Raw genomic sequence first — 25,635 nt, forward strand, 5'->3', positions numbered from 1 at the left:
TGGGCAAAGGAATCTCTGAATGCTCCCAGCCTATTTGTGACATTTCACTAAGCTGGCAGCCAGGCATGGGGATCTCCTGTTGATGGGCCCAATCTGGCCTTCATTCTCCCAGGCCCCATCCATGACTGCACCAGAACTCCCCTCCTCTCATTCTTCTGCAGCTCCTCTTCAAGATTATGCTCCCATTGCTTCCTCCCTAATCTGGCCTCACAGTTGGGAACAAAACTCCCTCCGCCTTCTGATTGGATCTAGCTTCTTTGAGATTAATAAATTGGTTATTGAGCAGAAATTAGCAGGTGATAAATGTCAATCTTCATGTCGTGAGAACCTGCTTCTGCAGTTCAAGGTGCTCTTAAGGGCACAAGAGCAGACGAGGCTGGGATTTTTTCCCCTGGTTAGCTGGCAGCTCCAAGATTGAGGGTTTCATTTCTTGCTACCATGGCATAACAAATATATTCTGCTTGGGTTGCCAGTTTAAGTGAAAAGCCATTCTGTTTTCACAATTGTATGCTGCTGGTATGAATTTAAAAAGAAGTTGGGATTCATATTTGTACCTTTGCTGTTTTTGGTTTTTTTGAGCACTTCTGAAAGAAACAAATAAATACCATATCTGTCATCTAATGTAGAACCTTGATTCTCAGTTGAGTCTCAAGACTTGTTCATGTTACACCAAACACAGGTACAATATGTACAATATGCATAGCTCAACTACTATGTACTTCAGTACACAGACTCCACACCTGAATAACTCTACAAGTTTACAACTCAACCGTTAGTGTACACAGGTACAGAAACTTGACATTATTAAATAGAATCATAGAATTGTAGAGTTGGAAGGGATTCCCAAGGGTCATCTAGTCCAACCCTCTGCAATGCAGGAATCTCCACTAAATCATCCCTGGCAAATGCCTATCCAACCTCTGCTTAAAAACCTCCAAGGAAGGAGAGTTCACAACACCGACTGTTGAACAGCTCCTACTGCTAGTAAGCCAGTTGTCCCCCATCCTATATTTGTGCATCTGGTTCTTCCTGCCTAAGTGCAGAATCTTACATTGTCCCTGTTGAAATTCATTTTGTTAGCTTGCACCCAGTTCTCCAATCTGTTAAGGTCATTTTTAATGTTGATTCTGTATTCTGTGGCATTAGCTACGCCTCCCAGTTTGGTGTCATCTGCAAATTTGATTTAATCCTAGTTGTTTATAAAGACCTTAAACAAAAGGGGGGCCAGGACAGAATCCTGCAGCATCCCACTTGTCACTTTTCCCCAGGACACTGAGGAACCATTTATGAGTACACTTTGGGTTTGGTTGGTCAACCAGCAGTTACCTCATATGTGTGTGTGAGCACATCTTAAGAAACAGCTAACAGCTCTTTCAACACTGCTGTTACCAAATCTGAACCAATAAGAGTTTTTGACCAAAGGGGATGAAATCTTCTCGAAAGAATTTGAAAGTGACATATACTTGGAGTCGAATGTGAATTTCATGCTCTTTATTCAGCTCATAGTAGCAATGAATGAAACTTTCCCCCAAACGTCTAACTATATATACATTATTTACACAACGGGCGCCACTTGATTGGCTAATTCCAGGCTGCTCCTGTAGGTCAATCAGGTTGTGAATTTACTTCCTCCAGAAGCCTGATTGGCTGCTCCTGCAGGCCAATCAGGTCGCTGATTCACTTCCACCTGGAGCTGAATTGGGTGGCTCCTGTGGACCAATCAGACTACAGCATTCTAGATCCTATTGTTCTAGGATTCAGCTCAGTACATATCAGAAAGGATGTAACATGAGATGAAATTATTGTGTTTTAGGACTGGATTGATCAAAAAAGGAAAAGTGTTTTCCTCCCCTCAACCTCAAAAAGAAAGATTTTGTTGTTGTTTACATTCATCATAGCAGAAAGGAAGAGGGTTTAGGGATCATTGTTATTTAAAAATGATTTTATTATTAGGAAAAGATGTGGGGTTGTTGGTGCATGAAGTCCAATATTTGATAGGAAGTAAAACATAACTGTTTGTTCTGCTGTTCCCACTTCTCCAACGACTGTGAAATTCCATGAGCTCAGATTATTTGGAATGAGAGAAGACATTTTCCTATTTTAAAATGTAAGGCTGCCATCATACAGCCCTCATTGGAGGCTTTGTAATGCTGCAACACAATGCTGGATTTGCATGGCATTGGGGCAGGAGGCAGAGGAAACGAGGGGGCATTTTGCCCAATGGCAGTAGACCTGGCATGGAAGCTGGGACCTAGAAGTGGAAATAAGTAAAAAAATTGAGGGGCGGGGTGGGGCAAAGAGGAAAATGGAGGTTTGAAAAAAGCAGCCTCTGGTAAGACATGGTATTTGACAAATGGAAGGTGAGGGGTGCCCCACTTCGTTTTTCACCAAAATTCCCTCCCCTCTTGAAGTCCCTCTTTCCTGTAAGATTCTGTATCGCAGGGGTTCCCAATGTGTGCTCCATGGGGCACCAGTAGCCCACAGGCCCCACTGCAGTCCTAAGAGACGGTAGGACTTTGGGTGAAAAGGGGACACGGCACCTTGATGAATATTATATCTTCTAAGTAAGTCACTGAGGTTTATGGTGTTCTGTTTTGTAATTGAGTTTATTTACAAATATACTGGTTGCACATAAGAGGAGGCAGACAGCTTAAAAACACCAGTGGACAGCCAAAATTCATTGCCCCACACCCACTCCTGGATGGGTGGTGGAAAGGTCCCTTTCCAGATCTTGCAGATCCCCAAAGTCAGCTGTCAGACTCTTTCTGTATGTCTTGCTCAAAAACTGATACTCTTTGTTTACTTTCATAGACACCCACACAGACTTAGACTGCATCATGTGTATGGGCGGGGGTATGGAGCCTGCCCCCTTTTCTGATTGGTTTTCAGAAGACACCAGAGTGGTACTATATCAAGTTGCAATGGTCTAACATTGTAGGAATGAATGGGGCAGTCCCTGCACATTCATCTTGGTGTGAGTCTCCCGTGCAGCCTCCCGTGAAAGCAAGGGGAATCAGAAGGGAAGGAGGACAGGGATCCTCTAGCTTTAACATTTATATAGAAGAGGGAAATTTGGCCCGCACAGATTGCTCTGCAAGGCTGAGAAAATCTGTACCTGCTGAAGTTTCCTGACTTGCTGGAGATTGAACCCAGAACCTTCTCTCTCTAAGCAGATGCTCTACCGCTGATCTATGCCCTTCCCTGTCCTGGGTTTGTGACATTGCACTGGAACAGCCATTCTCAAAATGGCTCTAAATCCTTGGGTGAATTGTACTCCTAGCTTTCACTTTAATGTGTCTCTGTGTTCTGTCGGGTCAATGGCTAGACCTCTCTTGTAGAAATAAACACTTTAGCAATATAATATGGTTCAGCCTTGTGTGCCAACTTCCAGTGAGATTTGTGGTTCTGTAAGAAGTTTTCTTCCCACTCTGCTAGAAAGGTCGGGGGGACAGGGCAAGACATACCCTCCAAACCAATTGACTCTTCTACACTACCCCTAAATGGCAAACCAAACATTCATGAAAAATGAATGACTCAGGAAATTAGTACCTTCTTATGTTTCAGAGAATGAAACGCCACCGGCACCCTTTCGCCGACAGACATAAGTATGTTGATGTGCTGGATACTTTATCTCAAACTACTTATCCTGGTAATTGCCTCGGCAGGTAGCAGCTCCAAGAGCCCTGTGAAATACAGCCAGGATGCCTAGAAGTGAAAAGCCAACTGCCTCACCAAGGAATGGTAATGGCAATTTTAATTATACATCTTATTCCAGCATCCTTTAGGTGCATAATTCTAGTGTTTATAGCTGAAACTCCCTCCCAACATCAGTCTGGAGTGTGCGTGCGTCCGTCTGCGGGGGGACGTCTGCATTGTCTCTGAAATTTGCTCTCATTTCATTTGCTCTTAGCTTCTTCCTTTCGTTTCAGCAGCCTAGCTATTAACTTGATACTAACTTGTAAATCAAAACTCTGTGTTGGCAATCTCTGTTTTTGAACCACAACTAAGAAAGAGAAAGAATAATAGTAAGAAAACAAATTTTTGGCTCACTTGAGGCAGATGCCTACTTTCCCACTTATAGGACCTGAATACAATATCTACATTTCTGCATGTGACTTAAATTGTCAGTCATGAGGAGAAAACTTAACAGTTTCCCCAAGATATTGCTGCTGGGACCACAAGCCATTGTTTTGAGCCATGTTTTCAAAGATTTTCATCCTGCAATACTGGGAAGGTAGCAGCTGCCTCCTCTGCAGTTTTGTGAACACTCTCTGGGAACACTGACTCCCATTAAAAACAACGACTTTATTATCATTTTTATTTTTCTTATCATCCTATAAATCATCCTGAAGCTATTAACAATAACAATATCAACAATAAAAACAATAACTACCATATGGATAAAATATTCACTTTAAAATATGGACCTAAATATGTATTTGTATATAGAAGTCATGGAATTCACATCTGAAATAGTCATGAAAACTGTCCACTTGGTACCAGGATTTTACCATCTATGAAAAAGAATATTTACAAGAAAAATAGTCTATAGTTCTCTTGGAACCAGTAGGGACTGTCAAACCTTTTTATTATGTGGCATTCTGTCCAGGGCATGGTTAAAATGACTGGATGACCTAGCTCATATGAATTTAGAAATGCATTATTTTCATTTATTTATCTTAATTTCTTTGTCTTAATCAGTTCATGTGGTTGTTATGAAATCAATTCCAAAGTACGTTTCAGATCTTTTTCTGAATTTACAGTAGTAAGACGTTGACCCCATTCATTTGGAGTTTCAGTTCAGCTGTCATTGTGGTTTTAGGGGCAGGCAATTCTTATCAAAGATATTCTTTGGTGCTGGGTTTTGATTTCCATTGTTATAGATCAACCTACAGTGTTGCTTGAAAGGGCCAGTTCAGTCCAATAAACAAGTTGTTTGAGATACCATTCTCAGTCCTCAAATGACTTTTTGTTAACGTTTTTCGTTTTCAGCATAAAAGGGCTGGTTTCAAAGGATCACCTGGGGTTGTCTTCAGTAACTTTCAGTGAAGGAGTTATGACAGTACTTGTTAAATTCAGAATGCCTCTGTTGATTCATGAAATAATAATAATAATAATAATAATAATAATAATAATAATAATAATAATTTATTTATACATACATACATACATACATACCCCACCCATCTGGCTGGGTTTCCCCAGTCACTCTGTATGTGTATGATACTAACTGACTGCAGCTGCAAGCATATTTTATTCAGAGGCAGGCATCAGTTCTAGGGATCCTTCTAAGAGACAATTGCACCCAGCCCCCCCACCCAGCCCTATTGTTCCTTTCAAAGCATTGGAAAGACCTGTGGCAAGAGGTAGCTGTGTGGGCAGGCCAAGCACGGGGGGAGCTGCTCTGCGACTCTGCTGGGACCTTCCTGTCATCAAATAAATGCTTCTGAACTACTTTTGATTAAGAGAGGCAGATATATGGGCATAGCTAGGGGATGGGGGGCAGCTGCCCTCCTAAATCAAATAAATGAATGGAAATACTTAACTAAAAGTAGAAATTATAGAAAGAATTTGACAGATTTTTTTCTGAGCACTTGGGTTCAAAATAAAGTAATTTTAAGCTACTGCTCTTGAGACATTTCATTCCGTATCTGCTAGACAGAGCCAGACAGAGGATGATGACTGGTGGGTGCCCTGTCCCTCAACATAAATCCTGGCTACGTCCAGGGGCAGATATTTTATATGGTCCCAAGGTCCCACATATGCTTATTCAGAAATGAGCCCCACTCAGTTCAGAGTGACTTGCTTCCAGATATGTGTATCCCTGCAGCTTAAGAAAGAAGGGAAGTCAGAAAGAAGGAAGGAAGGAAGGAAGGAGAGGGAGAGAGAAAGGCATTGCAGAAACAGAGTAACTGGATCCTGGAATGTTTTATTATATTTCATTTCCCTCAGTTAAACCTTACTATAGTTAAAGGTAAAGGGACCCCTGACCATGAGGTCCAGTCATGACCGACTCTGGGGTCTTGCTTTATTGGCCGAGGGAGCTGGCGTACAGCTTCCGGGTCACGTGGCCAGCAGGACTGAGCCGCTTCTGGTGAACCAGAGCAGCACACGGAAATGCCATTTACCTTCCCGCCGGAGCGGTACCTATTTATCTACTTGTACTTTGATGTGCTTTCGAACTGCTGGGTTGGCAGGAGCAGGGACTGAGCAATGGGAGCTCACCCCGTCACAGGGATTTGAACCACCGACCTTCTGATTGGCAAGCTCTAGGCTCTGTGGTTTAACCCACAGTGCCACCCAGTTAAAGTTTCCCATTGATTCACTGTCACTCCCTGAATAGTGCATAGAGTTCAGGAATAGGACTAAGGAGAATTGGAAGCCAAGTTTTGGTTCCTTTAGCTCAGTATCCTCCACAGTGACTGGCACCAGGGTATCAGGCAGTGGTCCCTCCCAAGAGACACCAAGTATTGAACCTGGGACCTTCCGCATACAAGGGCGATGCTCTACCAATGCACAGCCCTTCCCCAAGGCATTATTCACCAGGCGAATAAGCAACCTGCTTCTTCACATCAACACATTACTCTGCCCATTGGATTCTCTTTTGCTTGTTAGTTATTCTGTGCCACTGTGCTTAATTAAATTCAATCAATTACATTGACGATGTGTTTAAGCCCCGGTTATGAGCAGTGCCTTTTTATGGTACAGATATCAGCATGTTGATTTCTGCAGAATATATACTCCCTGCTTTAATGGACATTCCAGTGCATATCGCAAGCAGCCAGCTGCTCCCTTACTGCATGGTTTCATCAGGATCCTCTGTCCATGGGAATTTTTTCTTTGCCTGAAAGTAGATCACTGAAGGCACTCCTTACAAATAAAGTAAGGTGCCCCAGTATAGCATGCAGGCAAAGCATCTTTCCAAAAGTCTTCATCACTGCAAGGACTCCATGGCAATTGTAATGATCTTTGTATAATGTGGATCCATTTACTGCCTCCAGGCGAAAGCATATATTCAGACCAAGCAAAAGAACACTCATTTTTGCGTTCCACTCTTGATATTCAATAACATTTTTGCATAATTTGGGAGTGGGGGGAGATTATGCAGATGTTGGTGGAAATTGAAATGACAGAACATGTTACTGGCTTTTTGGAAGGAATTTCTGCTTCTTGCATATATGCCTTTTAAAAAAATCATCCTGCCAACTTCTGAATAACTCTTGCACAGTCAGAAAACAATAATAATTCTGTTCTTTTCTCAGCATTACATATTTTGCCATTCTTTAATCTCCCACTTTATCAAAGCAGTACTCATTTTGTTCAATGGAGTTTTCACTCAGTAAATTAACATGTACGCCATTGTTTTGAAAAAAGATTTGGGTAGGTTCCTTCAAATGATAAGTGAAAATAGGAAACAATGTGACTGATGGAATGTGGAAAAGTCACAAAAAGCTCACCAGTGGTGAGCCTGCCGCTATGGCATTAGAACAATCTGAAGTTGATGTGACCTGGGAGATCTGTGATTGGGTCTCTTTGCCTTTTTTTAAAAGAAAAATACTTTAATGTAGCTGTGAGATGGGTTGTGAAACTGGACGAGGGCTACAGCACTGGGGAAAGGGAGAACTGGAGTTAGGATAAGAAGGCCCGTGAAGGGGGGAAAAAACCTAGACATCCATTTTGTGCAACTCGTTGGTGCATTAATCTTTCAAAGATGAGTATTTTTTTGTGATGTGTATCCTGACCTGCATTGATCTTAATATAAAATCTAACTTCCTGCTCAGATTAATAGTATATGAAACAGATCTCTCCCCACAAAAATTCACAACAAAAAATAAGTAAGTTCACTAGCAGCACAATCCTAGACATGCCTATTTAGAAATAAGCACCTCCTCCCTTTCTCACGATTCTCCTTCATTTCTTTCCACTTGGAACTTGTTCCCTTCTTTCTGTCATGATAAATCTCTTGCCTCTTTTTACTATAAAACTAAATGACCTAAACTGACTATTTGTTCCACATGTAACGCCTTTCATAAGCATACATATAACCAGCACTTTTTTTTCTAAAAAAATGTTTGGGGTATTCTCATTTTGACTCAAGAAAACCACCATTTTATAGTTCAAATTGGGAAAAATAAATACAGTAAATGGACAAAAGTACAAAATTCACAAAATGTTTAGGGGTATGCATACCACTGCATCCCACCCCCCAGAAAAAAGCATATAGCCAGCAGTCAGAAGTCATGTTTTGTGATTTTCTAGATGGTTAACAATTTGTTATGAGTTTATTTGGATAAATAAGGTTGTGCTGCATTTGAAAACTGCAGCTACTGTATTAATTTGTTAATGTACAGCATTACTACTTCATGGGAACATAGGAAGCTGCCTTGCACTATTGGTGCATCTTGCACAGTATTGTCTACTCTGACTGGCAGTAGATCTCAAGAATTCCACACAGGTGTGTAACCCATCCTTATCTGGAGATGCCCAGACTGAACCTGTGGTCTTCTGCGCAGGCATCAGATGCAACAGCTCTTTCCCCATTACTTGTACCTCTTCAGCAATGGTAACTGATGTTTGTACGACTTGTATAGGCCAGAACCAACAGGGGCCGGGCTCTCTGTTGTTAAGGCAGAGTGCTCTATGAGCAAACAAGAATTTCCTGCTGTGCTCAGAATGCAGTGTGCCATTTCAGACTTTTTCCAGGAGAAAGATAAATTCTCCAACCATTTATCAGGAGTGGGCCATTAGCAGTAGCACAGCTCAAATTATTTTAAATGGGACAAAGCTGTCTGCAGGTGGATGCACTTCTGGTCATGGCTAATGTCTTTATGATTTGAATGCTAGAATTGGTCTTTAAATGACTATGCAGAGATGGGAACAATCAGCAGATGCATTAAGGATCTGGGAATTAAAGAGCCGCTAAATGGACTTCAGGACACAGAAAACAAAGAGTTTTTACTTTTCCTCCACAGTGAGAATAGAGGTTGACAATGATGAAGGCAGTGCTGCTGAAAGCGAAGAAGGTAAGAATGCCCAGGATAGAGTGTGAGTGAATGAGAGAGAGAGAGAGAGAGAGAGAGAGAGAGAGAGAGAGTGAGAGTGTAAAAAGAGGTTCTATAGATCTCTGCCTTCAACAAGCTGGGCAGGAACCCCAGGCCAGTTCCTCATACACAATGGTTCACACTGCAAAAGAACCAAGATGTCATCACCTACAAAGGGCGGTAGAAATTCAAGAATAATATTCTCTTGTTGATATGGTACTTAACAAACATGACAGCAACCATGTCACGATTATTTCAATTAACAGTATTAAAATGGCAACCATGTGTTAAATGGAAGTTTTCCCATTTTCAGGGCATACATTCTGTTCCTTAACATTCTGCTTATATTTGTGGAATATGAGTTTTATTTGTGATCTTAGGATCATTCCATATATTTCCCTATTTTTCCTCAGTGCGGAAAATGCAACTAGGAAGGCAGTTTTTAACAGAAAAGCCAACATATATGCATTGATCTTCCACAGCCAATTTTGGCCTGGCTGCTTTATGCTTTTGAAAACCTCCCATAAGGTGGCGGACCTGACTGATACATATAGTTCCACCTATATGGCCCTTTCTGATAGTTCCAGTCACCTGTAGCAGGGTGGGAGAAGGGAACGGGAAGGACTGGATGCAACCCAAGGGCTCCCTTTACACCTCATAGGTGATATGCACGCCTAGCTTTTACTCAAGTGTGTGCTTAGCATTCCTTGGAGTGGGGCCAAAATTATCCCAATGCTCTGCCCTGGATTTCCAACACAGCTCCAATACATTGGCACAGCAGGGGTTTGCATTCTTTGTCAGAGCTGAACACTGTCCTGGAATTGTGTACACCGTCTAGGAAAAACTTTGTTCTATGTCATTCCAATGCTATTTATAAATGGCTGCAACTGCACTGGTTTCTTAATGTCCCATTAAGGCGCTATACTCTGAAATGGGGTAGGCAAGTGAGGCACTGCAGACTTTAACTGACCACCAAGGTTGTCACAAAATTTTCTCACTTCTCCATTTTTGTTTTGCTGCTTTTGTATCTGATCCTTCTGAAGAGCCCAGAGAGTTGCATTGCCTCATAACAGTCCCGGGAAATGCCTGGCCAGGCTGGACTTCTGTCCTTTTCACAATTATGTGGAATTAGTAGCAGTTCAGACACGTCACACCTGTTGACACTCATCCTTCTGCATCACTATTAAAGGTGCAGGAGGAGCCTCGGTCACGTCTGCATCTGTCCACCCTACCTGGGAGGTATGTGAGGCTGCATGGCTAATGCAAGGCTACCAAATATGGTCCATAATGACTGAGAACTGAGGCTGTGGTTTCTCACTGCACCGTGACTGGCCCAGGGATCATTCACTGCTTTTACTTGGCTTGAAACAATGACATCAGAAAACAATGTTTTTTTTGTGTGTGTGTGTGTAGGTTTATGTGTGGAGGGGGGGGGGAAGGTGGCTGATATCCAGAGGAAATGTATTTTTGTTCTCTGTTCTTGACAATAAAGAGCAAGAATCTGTTCAGAGAAAGGGAGCGTCAAGTAGGAAAACCAGAGAGAAATATGAAGAGGATGAAGAGGGCGAGGATGAGGATGAAGAGACTGCTGCAGATCGTAGGCGAAAATACAAAAGGCGGAGGATGAAAGATGGTGGATTAGACATCAGCGAATCGGATGGAGAAGGCTGTAAAAGCAGGAAGAACAGAGCCAACCAGATGACCAAGGATGGTGATGAAGAAGATGGGGATAAAAAACGCAAGGACAAGAAAAAAGGGAAAAAGAAAAAAAAGAAAGACAAAAAGAAAAAAGGATCAGGGTAATGCCTTATTATGATGATCTCTTGAATGTAAAGTCAATGATGGTTGTGTTAGGCATACTCATAGAACGGTAGAGAGGGGAGGGCTATCAAGGGTCATCTAGTCCAACCCTCTGCAAGGCAGGAATCACAGGGAAAGAATCCCTGACAGACAGTCACCCAACCTGTATGTTTAAAAGCCTCCATTGAAGGAGAGACCATCACCTTCTGAGATGCTCCCTAAGCTCATGGAGCCAGATCTAGACATACTCAGTTCTCATAAAAATTGAGTATTTCCAAAAGAGCTCTGCAGTTTAATTTTGGCCAGAGGACGTGACACTTTTGAGTGTGTGTTGTGCTCAACAGAGTGCAGTCCACTACACTGAAGGACTGTCAGGGGGCAGCGTTCTCTGTTTGAAAGCATCTTCTATTTGGGCACACACATGTCACCTGGGTGCCTTCCACACTGTGCTGAGATACAGTACAGCTTAAATTTGCATCTATGCATATAAATCACCACATGCACATTTTCTGAAAATTGATGTCCTATTTGGCAACGCATAACTGGCCACTCCTGTTCAAAGCTGTGTGTGCAATGTATGCAAGATTCTGAGACCTCAATACCCAAAGGAGAAAGAGCCAAATTAGGCATGTTGTTTGTCATGTAGTTTGTTGCTATGTGCCTATAATTAGTTTTCTAACTAAATAGCCATTGCAAGGGATTGGAGCTAGAATGGGAATGCAGCATAGGGTGTGTATTCTCCAGGAGTTCATATGGTCTCTCCCAGTCCAACCTGGAGATGCTGGGGAGCGAACCTGGGACCTTCTGCATGCAAAGCTCCACCGCTGTGCTGCAGCCCTCCCCCTACTCAGAGCTGCTTTGGAAAGTTTTGAGCTTCACATCTCTTCCTAGTTCCCTGCGTCCTTCACAGTCCTTCCCCAAACCCATGTATTAATCAAGGCATGAAGACAGTGCAGAAGCAAATGGGTCTATTTACTTCAAATATCTGGCAGCAACTACGTATTTTCAGTTTTTGATTACTGCTGTTGGTGCTCCCACCCAAAATATCTCACATACATTCAGGAATCAATGAAGCAATCTTGATAATCAGGAAGTCATCATCACATTTAGTTTGCTTCTGAAATACAGTAGAAATAATGAGGCAAAAAAACTCATATGTAGTGGGAATGTGCCAGCTATGAGATGTTGTTGTTGTTGTTGTTGTTGTTGTTGTTGTTGTTGTTGTTGTTGTTGTTATTCCACCCATCTGACTGGGTTGCCCCAGTCACTCTGGGTGTCTCCCCACAGAATATTAAAAACACGATGAAACATCATCATATCAGGGCTGGAAAGGAAGGGGTGTTAACCTTTTATTCCACTATGGAAAATATTTTACACCACTCATTCTTTTTTAAGCTTTCTATGATGATTGCTCATAGGAACCTCCTGCAGTAGGGTATGTTGAATTTTTCAACTTTCAAATTTCAAAATATGAGGGATGCTAAAAAGTTGTGTCACGATTTGAGAATTCAAAATATATTTTGGTTAAATAAATATAATTTAGTTTTGCTTTGTAAGTAAAATATGTGTAAAATCGCATTGAAATAATGAAAAATGACTGACAAGTACTTGCAGTTATATAATATATTACTATTATTAATATGTATTATTATATTGCATTACCTGATCTTTTCAGAAGGTAAAATTAAAATTCTGAAAGCATGTTATGTCTTTCTTCATCAAACGTTGACCTTACCAAGCTAAATGTTGTCCAATCAAAAAATAATAGCAGATTTGAGTTCCTCACACCCAAAAACATATTTTAAAGACCCCACACTGTCAAAAATTAAGTTTCACACCCCCTAAAATGACATGCCTTACTGCTGAAGGTCTAAGCTTTAGTGATATGTTCAAAATGGCACCTCAGAGTTATTATCCCTATTTATGGCCAGAAGAATTGATAGGACAATTTATGCTGAGCTTGTCCAGTCGGAAGATACATTTCCCAACACTTTCTCAGAGAGGAACCTCACCTCTGGCAGTGTCTTCCTTTCCCCTTTCCTAAGGCCTTTGTCCACGTGTCGGGAGGAAGAGGAGGAGGAACTAGGCTGGCAACTTGGCCACTATTTTGTATCCTCCACATGGGCTGCACTGGCATCGTTCTGAGATATTGTGCATGGGAAAGGGAGGCGGAAGCACAATGTTTGGAGCATTCGGAGGGTGGGAATGGTGGCTGCTAATATGTTTTCTGTTTCTTCAAAACAAAAATAACAATACTGCAAAAAAAAGAGAAGAAGAGCCTTTTCTCAGGACAGCGGAGGGCGTGTGCGCCGTGTCCCATTGGAGCAGTGGTGCTGGCACTCGCCCCTCTTCTGATTGGGAATGCTTCCGTGGGGGAGGGGGAGGGGGAGGGGGAAGGGCCGTCGAGGAGGGTCAGTTACAGGGGGAGTGAGAAATGCCCCTTTTTTCATCTGAGGAATGTTGGAGGCTATGTTTAAAGTCCAAGTTCAGTTTCATTATCCAGCTTCATATTGCTTGATGTTTGCTCATGCTGTGCAGATTGGAGGGGAGTCTGCATGCCAGGGTGTGGGGGCATGGGAACACATTATGCAGCAAGTTTAATAATACATGCCTTCCAGGGGTGGGTGGAGCAGCTGCCCCCAAGCATACCAGTGAAGCTGTCCCTCTTTTCACCCCTCTCTTTCTTTTAAAGCTCTGATTCAAGTTCTGAAGAGGAGCTTACAGAGGAGGAAATAGCCAAGCTGAAGGAAGCGGTAGAAGAGAAAAAGAAGCTAATTGCCACGTTAAGAAACAAGCCGTGGAATATGAAAAAGAAACTGGAAGTCTTGAAGTATGATATTGTATATGGTCACTTGTAGGGCATGTTTGCACGTGTTTTAGTCGTGACTGCTTGATTACTCAGTATTTGATCACTCACAGGTGAATGTGTGAACTGGTGTCACAGGGAAGCATTGGGCTGGATCCAGACTAAGTCAGCCATGACTTACTTAAGCCCCTCTGATTGCAGTGTGACCTCGATATGACTTACCCTGGAACAAGCCCATTGGGTTGGAGGTAATATAAAATTCTATCAGTGATATTTGTAAGCATGCATGCAATCAGGCCACCCTTTTTTGCAGCATGTTCGATGGAGAAGACTATGGACTATGAAAGCTCAATAAACAGGTGAATCTTTAAGGTGTCACAAGTTTGTTGGCTTTTTCCCATTAAAATGAAGTCAGTTCACACATGCAGCTGTCAGATGTGATCTAGGGATGTAACTCCATGCATGAGCCTCTATAATTCATTGAATAAATATCTTTAGTTCCCAGAACTATGACAAGAAAGACACAATAGGTCCTGAAATAGATGGGATTTCTGATCATCTGTAATGTAGTCCAGGGGTAATTAATGTAGAAGCAAGGCCACAGCTTTATTTCAATTGGGGGTGGGCAACCTTTTTCCATGGACGACCACATTTCCTCAAGGTTAATCTGTCAGGGGTTCCATTCAACTGGTGGGTGGTTCCAGAAATTCTGGATCTGGAATGAAGACCATCCTCTTCAGTGTTCACCAGAGCTACAGCAGGCTAGAAGTCCCAATTTAATGAAGTCTATTCAGAATTATGCTCCACTTGGTTTGATGGGATCACCCTCAAATAACTATACAGACATTTATTTATCAGTGAAACAGTTCAATGCAGTCACTGTTCTGGAAAACAATGAAAAGTAACTCATTCCTGACATTAATGTGCTATATAAAGCGAATCTAGAGAGGCAAGAAAGGGGAAGGAACATGAAGGAACATGAGGTGGAAAACCAACAGAATTCTTGAGGGTGGCATTAAATGAGACCACATGTGGGGTCACATGTGGACCTGTGGTTTAATTAAGAAATCATTTCTATCCAGCCCGGTTTATACTCCAGTCACAAGTGATGGAATTCCCCTTCCTTTGCAGCACCACAATCTGCTCTAAAGGGTTTCCTGAGCTTCTGGAGCAGATTTTCTGTGTGAACAGGGAACTGCAACGGGAAGAGGTGGAAATGTTAATCCTGGTTGGGCAATCAGAGGTTGTTGCACCACAACTGGATATATCACCTTGAAATTCTGGCCTTGTTTTTTAAAATAAAATTAATCTTTTAAAGAGTTGCCCTGGAGCAACACTGCATTTCTCTTTAATGAAATTTGAGCTGGTGCCTGGAACTATCTTGACCTGTTATTGAAAAGTTGAGCAATCCACTTGAATCCTCCTCTTCAGAAGCAACCTCTTAAGTTTGGTAATTCATTCCCCACTTTTGCAACCTTGAAACAGCCCAAGTACAGTATACCTCGCACTTTGAGAGCTGCAACCCCACACCTCCCATGAATTATTAAGCTAGGCCATTTAAGGACAATAATACCTGTGCTCATGAAATATTCATGCCCCTTGTGTTGGTAATTAGATTAATGTTTCTTTGAATTTAATAAAGCTTTCAATGGGTTAGCTAAGAGAGTACATTTTGGTCTATCTTGTATTATCGATAATTTACATATAGCACACAATCCACTTACCTTGTGTTTTTGACACTTTTGCATCTTTGAGTAAAGATGTACAAGATTTGTTTCTGATGTTCAAACATGCTTTATAAGAACACACAGGGAGTGCATGGTGATGTTTGAAAGTGAGGTCCTTTGCTTCCTCCAGCAGGTGACTGGGCAGTTGCCAGGTATCTTTCATAAACTAAAATGCTTTCACTGGTCTTTTGGTGATGTATTTTCAAAACATAAGCCAAACAGATTTCACTCTCTTGTCATATCTGGCAAATTGAGGATCTCATGTTTAAAGTCATAATCAATTTATATGTGTTTTCTGTACACATTTATGCTCAAAGCAGTTGACAGGAGAAAAAACAGTTAAAATGCAGTAGTACAATAACTATAATACATAATAAAAATTACAATATCTGTACAACATAACACTAACAATTCAACAATGAACAATTTTAAATAATTTAGAAAATTTAGTGAGCATAAAGCTTACAAACAGGTCAGTTAACAAGATCCCAAAGCTGATGGTATTTTGTACTTTGCTCCAACTTTTATACCCAGAGTGAAAAGGCCAGAAAACCCTTCAGAATGCTTCTCTTACATTCAGGGGGTTATCAGTTAGTTTCAGTGTCTTGACTTGCTGACTGTGAGGCCCTTGATCGGGGTGGCAGCTCTTTTCTGCCCAGTGGGCCAGATTCTTATCTCCCTACCTATGGCAATGTTGTGCTTTGAAGCCCCAGCTGTTGAGACTTCAAAGTGCATCATGGGAGTGTGTGCAGCTAAACCGAGCAGGATTTAACCCTGGCTCATCAGATGATGTCACCACCATTGGAGTGATCTCAGCTGATTGGCAGGTGGATATGGCTTTTAAAAAAGCTTTGCAGGCCAAATTCAACCCCTTGGCAAGCCAATGTTGACCCACAAGCTAGAGATTCCCTACCCCTGCTGTAGAGGGCTGATATTTGATGCAGCAATCTTTAAGTACTTGTGAACAGTGAGCTTGAAAGTGCGGTGTAGCATGTTGGACTTGGCTGAGGAAACCTGGGTTCATATCCTTGATCAGCCATGAAGTTCACTGGGTGGATGACTTTGAGGCAGCGAAGCCCAGCCTGCTGAACATATGGAGCATGTGCTAGTCCTCCCATCAGATTACACTACAGCACATCTGCAAATAAAGTTGTTGCTCTTTCTGTGAAAAAAGTGCCAGGGCTGCGCTCCTTATGCTTCTGACTGTCTATATCTAAGGTAGGAAAGTTGAGTTGAACAAAGGATGAAGCCCTCTGCAGCAGTGGGTGGCTGCAGCAGCAGCACAGAAGGCTTTGTTTTAATTAGCTCATTGAACATAATAGTATTTTGTGTTCTTTGAATCATTACCCTCTGACTATCTTCTGAGATAGTCTATTCAAGCAGCAGAGTTGCTTTTCATATGTTTTGTTTTTAAGAAAGATCCACTGGGAATACTTCCTAAAACCACAGCCTTATTGAGATGTGTGCTGAAGTGCCTGTAAAATAAGCTATTTGGATTTATCATGTAAATAGTCCATGAGTAGTACAGATGTCAGTTGCTGGGGAATACAGGTACTTGACAGGGACCAGTAAAATGACTGTTGTATTTTTGTATTGTTTTATTTATTTATTGTGCATGTGGGGAGAATACAAGAGTGCTGGCATCCTTTTTTGTTTTGTTTCCTACTACTACTCTTCCTGGGATGGCATCTTCACATTAGGGTTATTCAAAAAAAATCCTCTTTTGCTACAGAAACAGCGCTAAATCTGCTGGCCATGGCCCACAGCACATCATCACAATCCCACTATAAATGACCATATAAACAAATATAGAATTGTTTTGCTTGTGGATGACGCTTACAGTTCTCTAGGGGACCGTGTGGTCCTCCAGATGTTGCTGAACAATTCCTCCTCTCATCGCTGCCCATTGGCCATGCTGGCTGCAGCTGGTGGGAGTTGGAATGCAGCAACATCTGGAGGCCCATAAGTCCCCCATTGTTGCTACAGAGAATCATAATGAATTTAGAATAATCCAAGATAGCGCACAAGAAAGGCAGGGAATGAAATGAAACATTTTATTGTGAAATGGCATGTCTGTGTTTAGTTTCTTGTTCCATGACATCCAATTGTAATTTTCTTGATTCCTTGATATTCTATGTGTCCTTATCTGGCTCTACATCATTGGCTGTTGCGGGCAGTGGGTGGGGAAATATGGCGTGTCATAATGCCAGGACATGGGCAAACTGTGCTTGAGGGGACGAGGAAATAAGGAACGTGGTTCCCATGTTTAGTGGAAGAGAGAGTGTTTGGCATAACATATCATTGGGATGCTCAGTAATGTCAAGTGTGTCTCAATGTTTCAGCAGAAGAGAAAGTGAGAGGAAAGATGCTTTCAGTAAAATCCACAAGCACTTCTTTATTTTTATTTTTCAGGGATGCTCAGCAGTTTGTGGAAAAATTTGAAGGAGCCCTTGGCAAAGGCAAAGGGAAGAAATTTTATGCATATAAAGTGATGATGATGAAAGTAAGGACCATCTCTCATTATGGCTTTGAATTGGCTCACTCAGCCTTTTTCAAATATCTCTTCCAGAATTAATGGTTTCACTCTCCTTTTGGATTGCATTTACTTTTAGCTATAAAAAGCAAGAAGAATTTTCTGGGTATCTTAGTTCTGTAAATGCCACAAAACTGCTAATGTTCTCTATTAATCCTTCAAACACATTTGTGCCTTCAAATCATAGTAATCAAAAAGATTCTGAGCAGTCAGGTATGGATCACAGTCAGTGGAGCATCGGTGAACATTCACAAAAAATAAATGAAGGTATCAAAATCAGATGATACTGCAAGTAATCCAAAGAAATACAGATCGGCTGAAATCATATCAAAACCAATGCTTCAGTGTGACTTGGTGCTGCAGACCCAAGTAAACCTACAAGAAAGGCACAGATTAGAAATATTATATGTAAGTTAGGTAATAAATGATTAAAAAATCTCAGTGAACCTCTGGCATTAGGATTTGGCACTTGGATGGAGCTGAAGTGCGGCTGAAATGATGGAGAGAAATAAATGTGGAAGTGGGATATGGAAGGATGCTGAAGAACCTTCTGTTTCATATCTCCTCCATTTAATATAATGTAGATTTTCAGATTTCCCTTGGTGCTATTGCTTATTGTACTTGTTGATTGCTTTTTACATGACTATGTCTCAAAGCGACTTACAATGTAAGAATAGAAATAGCAAGAAACATTTAAACCAACCAAAGCAGGAAGACAAAATGCTCATTGACAAATATTTATAAACATACAAAACCCACCCCTCTCCTCAAAAGGATGAGCACAAAAAGAAGCCAAAGGAATACTTGATTACCCTCCAAGTTAAGGTAAAAGCCCTGTTCTCGTGTCACCACCCTCCGTACCGGCCTTGGAGGGGGTAAGTGGAGAAGGGTTTCATACGGCAAATGCAGGGTCCATGCTTGTTCACATCGAGAGAAGCAGTCCTTGGGTAGGAAGACGGGGACACCAACATATCAGCTTGCTGCAGAAAGATTGGAAGACAGAAAAGTGCAGGACAAGAAACACATTTGCGTTTCCTGTGCCTTCAACAGAAACACTGCTCCCAAGGCCACGCTAACCACCTAGAGTGCACAACAGATTTTGGAAGCACAGAGGTTTAAGATCGTCAGACAGATTTTTAGTTGAAAGTGTTCATTCTTTTCTCATTGTCCTAATGTCCTATTTTACTTTTGTAATATTTATTTCAGAAATGGATGAAATTTCAACGTGATTTTGAGAATTTTCGGACAGCCTGCATACCCTGGGAAATGAAAATAAAAGAAATTGAAAGTAAGTGAGAGAGAAGAAGAATTAAGTAATTTTCATCTTCCTGGGAGACAGGCCTGGAGTTCCCCTCCACTGTTGCATACCATTGCTCCTTTCATTCCATAGCTTTTAAACAGCAACAAATACATTGCATATCAAGGATTGCTGGAATTTGTAATGTATATTTGCATACGCATATACGAATGTAAGCAATAATTTACTATGGTTTTACCAGATCACATCAATAGTAATACATGGTTAGGTTTTAGGAGGGGAAAGTGGCAGCCACTGAAAGTAGTGTGTTAAGCAAGCATAAATATACTGATTTATATCTTATTTGAAAGGACAAAAAAGGTGAAGAATGATTCATTTGCCCTTTTATCTTGCTTCATGTCTTGTAGGTCATTTTGGCTCTTCTGTTGCCTCCTACTTCATATTTTTGCGATGGATGTATGGAATAAATATAATCCTATTTGGACTGACTTTTGGTCTTGTCATGGTGCCTGAGGTGGGGATAACTACATTAATATGCCCAGCCTGTTTTGCTGTTTCTCTTTAGGCTTAAATGTCACACAGGAAAATGGGTTACAGTTAAGACCAGAGCAAACAATGGGGGACTGGGCATTTTGGATAAAATTCCACTGTCAGGAAGATCAGAGCTAGACTGACATTTACAATCAGTAGGATTTAAATGATGTTAGAGATCTTTTGTTGTCCTTCAAACGTTTTTTATCTTGTTAATTCATGCAGCATATGCACTGTCCATATTTACCAGAGATGGTTCCTGTTTTCTGTCTATATTTACTAGAGATGGTTCCCTGGTGAATCACTTTCTCTGTTTGGTCCCTGCCTTATGGAGAGGAGATGCCTTATGAAAGAGGCATCCCTCATTCACCTGCACTAACCACTAGTCCTTTAGCTTTTCCTCCTTCTCCACTTGCCTGCTGTAATTTCACAAAAACAATTTAAACATTAAAATTAATATTAAAATTAGCACTGTGAAAACAAGAAATAGCTTTGAAAGTGAGCTTCCCCAATGTTTTTTTCATGCTGATTTCTTTCTTTGTTTTGGTTGTGTTTACAATTACAACTCTGACTGACCTACGTGCGAAAACAGGCATTGATGGGGAAACCATATGGAACTTTACCTAGAAAAACTGTGCCCAGAGCAGAGGAAGCGACGGCAATGAACTTTGCCACTCTGTGGGATTTCAGTGTAAGTTGCACTTTGCAAAAGCCTTTCCTTAGGCTTTGTGTTTTGATGGTGTGAAATGTTGTTTTCTGTCAGCAGTTCACTGGGCAAGACTACCAATTTGGGATACGTAATTTAAGTAGGTAAAATTGAAAAGATATAAATTCAAATTGGGAAATGGGATCAAATGTGGCACCCCAGATCCAGTGGGACTTTCTGATGTCATGAAATAAGCTCTTGCATTGACTTGTCACTGGGATTTCTGACATGTACAGTAAGTTAAAAGTGAGCAAGATGAAGGGTAGCTCAACATGCAGCTGAAAAACAGTCATTTTGCTTTATATTTATTAAGTTTACATGCCATATATAATAGATCCCCAAAGGCCACCTTGTTGAGCCATCACTGATCAATTTCATGAGGTATAAAAGTACTCTAGGTGGATTTGCTTCGCTGGCGTTGCCCTGTGGGATTCATTTGCCCTTTTGTGCTTAGATGAAATAACAAACCTGCAAACAGGCAACGGCAAGATAGTTAAAGAAAGATAGATGAAGGTACTGAAGAAATGAGCTCCTAGTCATGTGTTTCACTGCCTTTTCTACCCTTTGGGATCAAGGATATTGTTTGCAGCAGAGCTACTGTTGGATTTACAGTGAGAGACTTGATAGCGCATGTTAAATTACTGTGGGAACCTCTTGCAGTAGTTTAAGTGCTGTGGGGGAGCCGTTTCCTATGGGAGACAGGCAGTTGCAATTCCAGTAAATACTACAGTAAATACTTGCTGCAATCTGCCTTAACTGAAGGGTGGGAAAAACTACCCAGTTGGTTCCTTGGTGTTTGCCCTTCTTGGCAGATGAAGAGAATGCAGGCCTCTTTGGTTTTGTTCACAGAAGCACTGAAATATACTCAGAGTCGCAAAGTGATTTCATGCTCTTTATTCAGCTCATAGTGCTGAGGAGGAATGAATGAAAGGCCCCTCAAAGTATCTGCCTTATATACATTATTTACACAATGGGCTGCACATGATTGGCTAATTCCGGAATTCTACTGTAAGCCAATCAGTTCTGGATTCACTTCTATCTGGAGCATGATTGGGTGGTTCCTGCCAACCAATCATACTGCTGCATTGTTCTAGGACCAATCAGACTGCTGCATTCTGAATCCTATTGTTCTAGGACCAATCAGACTGCTGCATTTTGGATCCTATTGTTCTAGGACCAATCAGACTGCTGCAGTTTGGATCCTATTCAACTCAGTACATAACAAGCACCATGTAAAACCACACAATGTGAAGGATCTGGTCTTAGTCATGCTTAGGCAATACCCAGTGAGAGCAACCTGTAGACATTTTCTTCCCTGAACGAATTCAGGAGGAAAGAAACACAAGCAGGAAAAAAAGGGAGGGACAAGAACAGAACATGGAGGGAAATTCTCTCATCTGTTCTTCATGATTACAAATATTGAACTTAGCTGTAATGCCCAGGAAACAGCCAAAGTCTTGACAGCCAATTTTCTCCCATATACTGTTTTCCTTCAGTGGAAGGAAGCATATACCTGAAAAATGTTGTGTCAAAATGAAAAATCCATATTGCAGGAGAGATCTGGGAGCTGGAGCTGGCAGGAATGTAATAATCTGTTTAAAGATCTGCCATGTAAAATTCACATTCTGATGTAATCTCGGTCACATCTGTTCCTCTGTGGAGTAAAAATGTTTCATCAAAATTGGCACCTAATTGCACATTAAGCAGATATTAATGGAAGACACACACCAGCAAGAACACCATATGGGCAGAGAACCATGGTTTAAGATAAATCTGTGATGGGAAGATCTATGCATACATTATTTTATTTATCTCTCCCCCCCCCCCCCCCGGCAATAGTGGCTCCTGCATACCGTATTTCATGCTGCTTCTTAAAATCAATGGGAGTTTAAAACACCCTTTGTGATGAGGGCAGGATGGGGGGCAGGGGAGGGATAGAGTGCAATTTGAAAAAAAGAATTCAAAAACATCACACTGCACTTCCTAGTGCAACTCACTGTGCATAAGAAAGTGGACCTCTAAGTGGACCTTTAAAATATTTACCAGATAAACCTGTAGTCCCCATGAAACTGGGCAACCACTCTCCGAGAAACCAGTTCCAGCAGCTTCTGGTTGGCTTCATGGGACAAAGCAGAGTGATGGGGCTTTGCCCTGGGAACTGCTTCCCCTTCAATCCATTGGGTCTCAGGGGAGTCAGAGCTTTGTTGGGATCTTTCCAGAAGACCTGTATCCAAGTTTGTTTAAATATTGTTTAAAACATATACCACCTTTCACCATGTAGCTGTCGAAGTGGCTTACAACAATAAAATATATGGCATGCAACAGTTAAAACATAAAATTCACTTCCAGAATTTAAACCTCAAGAATTTCAAATTGAAAGGATGTTAAACATCTAAGACATTCAGAGTGCTTCTGAAATAAACTGTTTTGACAGGCGTCTGAAACAGTAGGAACAGTGCCTGTCTCACTTGTGTACTAAGTTCCACGGAGATGAAGATGGAGGGATGGAGAGAGGCAGTTGCCTGCCCCCTGCTTGCGTCTTTGAGTCTTGTGTCGATCTATCCTGCACCTCCTAGTAGCCCCCCTCGTGGGTTCTTCCCCCACATGGGGGCATTGTGATCTATTATGAAGTTCTGTTTAAGAATGGCACCATTTCCATTCCTGATGAAAGTAAAAGGACAAAGTTGAACTATCTTACATAGACCATTCCTAAGAGCAAGATTACAACAGGAAAATCCTCTTAAACATATGGACCTGCAATTGAGATTAACCCCCCACCCCACCACCAACTGAATGTGAAAACAATTACGGAAATTACATTTGAGATAAATTACATTTACCGTATTTTTACTAAAGACTTTAAAAAACAAAAAAAACTACCAAAATAAGTTTCAAAATAACAAAAACCAGGCTTAAATACTATAATTTAATTGAACTGTGATTTGATGTATTACTACTTCCTTTGGGTTTTAATATGACTTTATACTCTTCTGTTTTAATGCTAACTTTCTATTGCTGATATTTGATTTTCATATGTTGATATATGATGTTGTGAATATAGCTTTGACATTATTCCAAAATGAAAGGTGCTCCTCCTTTGAAATCTTGGCAAATTACAAGCAGAGAATTTTTAAAAGGAAAAGCAATAATTCAGAACAAAGGTAATCTCTTCCTTACACTGCCTACAAAATAAATACTATAATAAAAGTGAACATTCTGAGTGTCCGCCTTTAAATCCCTGTCCTCTTGCCTTATGAGTTCTTATCCAAGTGTATTAGATGTCAGAAGAGCCACTTCTCTGACAGGAAGTGAAAACCCAGACCCAGAGGGAGAACCGAGAACCAGAGAGGAATTCAGAGGGAGGGAGAAGAAGCAGAGACCAGCGGAACTTGATGGGAGGCCCAGAGTGGAGGAATGCAGTGCGGAAGCTGCAATAAGGACACAGCGGAAGAAGGAGAATTAAGGAGGGGGGCGTTGAATCACCCCAAACTCGTAGATTAACTAGGCTAGCTGAAAAACGTGGGAAGGGGAGAAAGAAAGTGGGGGCTTCCTTGTTGGGGACGGAAGAGGAGGGGCCCAGTTTCGGCAACTGGATCATCGAGGGAGGACTGAAGGAATTGAGCTCTGCCAGAGCTTTTGTAATTGACCAATAAATCTGGAATAATTAACTGCTGGAGTTGGGGGACGGGGACACCAACCTGACATGAGATAGCCTGCTGAGAAGGCCTTTTGTGTCAGAAGTGATGATGCACCAGGGAAAACCAAGGAAAGACAGGTGGAGGGGTAAAAGATCCACTGTTTTAGTCTCAGTAGCCCAGGGCCATATTAAATATGTCTTCGTCTATGATGTGCAGTTGTGCTTGTTGGCTTGCTTAGAAAATGTGCATCATGGGTCATTCCAAGTCATTTCAATGAGGTCATGTCACCCTCCGTCTCGGGTGTTGATGAAATTTGGTGTACATCCATCTCTTATGGTTGAAATAAACCCCCTTAATTCCCCCCCTCTATTTTTTCCTGAAATACTCATCATTTTATTGAGCTCTGTGTAAAATTTCAAAGAGATCTGATTATTGGTTATGGAGAGAAAAAATAAAATGTACACAAGGGTATCTTATGCTGAGGGTCTCAAGAGGGACGGACAGAAAGCAGATTTAACAAAACTTTGAAGTGCTATAAAACTAAAACCGTTTGAGATAGAGGGGAAAAAATTAAGGGATTTCTTTCAACTATAAGGGAACTATAAGGGATTAATTTCAACTATAAGGAAAGGGTGTACACCAAATTTCAGCAAAATCTGAGATGGTGGGTGACATTTGATGTGGAATGACCCTCACATCAAGTGCCAGAGCTAATAATTGAGAGTAGTCACAGGTGGGTGGGATGTGTTAGACTGCTTTTTTATGTATATCAGTGTTTCTAGCTTTTATTTTGTTTTAGATTTATATTAGTTTTATTTTTTCTGCTACATTGTACCGTACATCTCCTTGAATCTCCATTTTGTAAAACAATATCTATTTGTCTAATATCAATGACAGAGAGAGAAATTCAATTTTATCAGCATTTTAATGTGAAACTATCTAATTTGTCAAAATTACATACAAAGGTGTGTTTATTAGAATAAATTTGCACTAAAATGTGGACAAATGTTTATAAAGATTTTTTTTTAATTGCAAACCAGTAGAGATATGTGGGGAACTGAATTTAAAATGGGAAAAATGAGAAACTGGGAGAATTGAAATTGATGGGAGATTCATCCACCCCTCGTCACAACAGGCATCAATGTGACCCTTTCTTCCCTTATTACAGTCCTGCTGAAAATCTCTTCTCTGAAGCTGCATTGGGAGTCAATAGAGATTTCCCTCCTTGGTGTCAGTGGAAATCCCTTCAGAGGAGGGATTTTCCTTAGGATCACAGCTGGGAAGGAAAAGGTGAAACCCCCCTCCGTGTCTTCTGTGATGTCCAGAATTATCAGTACTGCTAGTTGCATTTTTTAAAACCTGTAAGTTGAATGTAAGGGGTCACATTTGGTTCCCTGCTCAGTCAGAAGAGAATAGAGGGGAAAGATTGAGACAGATAAGCAGAACTTTGTGTGCCTTTTGAGTCCAGGGTAATAATGATTTAGGACAGTGTACAAGAGAGACATCAAAGGATACTGGGCAACCATGTCTTTCACACACCACCAATGTTCTGTAAATAATTGAACCACGCAAGAGCCCCATAATTCCCCCCCAGT

General features: G+C 41.2%; 1 protein-coding gene across 4 annotated transcripts in view; it reads left to right on the forward strand.

Annotated features, from left to right (window-relative positions):
* The first annotated feature begins 3,000 nt into the window (after nt 1-3,000).
* Nucleotides 3,001-25,635, forward strand: part of TMC1 (transmembrane channel like 1) — a 65,427-nt gene continuing 42,792 nt past the window's right edge. The window contains exons 1-8 of one of the 4 annotated variants that reach the window (XM_083403374.1): nt 3,002-3,741; nt 8,973-9,023; nt 10,534-10,840; nt 13,534-13,671; nt 17,787-17,877; nt 19,114-19,195; nt 19,573-19,679; nt 20,289-20,387. In XM_083403374.1, the coding sequence (XP_083259500.1) occupies nt 3,702-3,741; nt 8,973-9,023; nt 10,534-10,840; nt 13,534-13,671; nt 17,787-17,877; nt 19,114-19,195; nt 19,573-19,679; nt 20,289-20,387 (915 nt within the window). In that variant the 5' untranslated portion in view covers nt 3,002-3,701. Of the gene's footprint in view, nt 3,742-8,972; nt 9,024-9,622; nt 9,703-10,533; nt 10,841-13,533; nt 13,672-17,786; nt 17,878-19,113; nt 19,196-19,572; nt 19,680-20,288; nt 20,388-25,635 lie in introns of those variants that run through there. The other 3 variants (XM_083403377.1, XM_083403375.1, XM_083403376.1) reach the window with 3 other exon arrangements.

Source organism: Podarcis tiliguerta (assembly GCF_965153285.1).
Source record: "Podarcis tiliguerta genome assembly, chromosome: 11".
In the NCBI taxonomy this organism is placed as follows: Eukaryota; Metazoa; Chordata; class Lepidosauria; order Squamata; family Lacertidae; genus Podarcis; species Podarcis tiliguerta.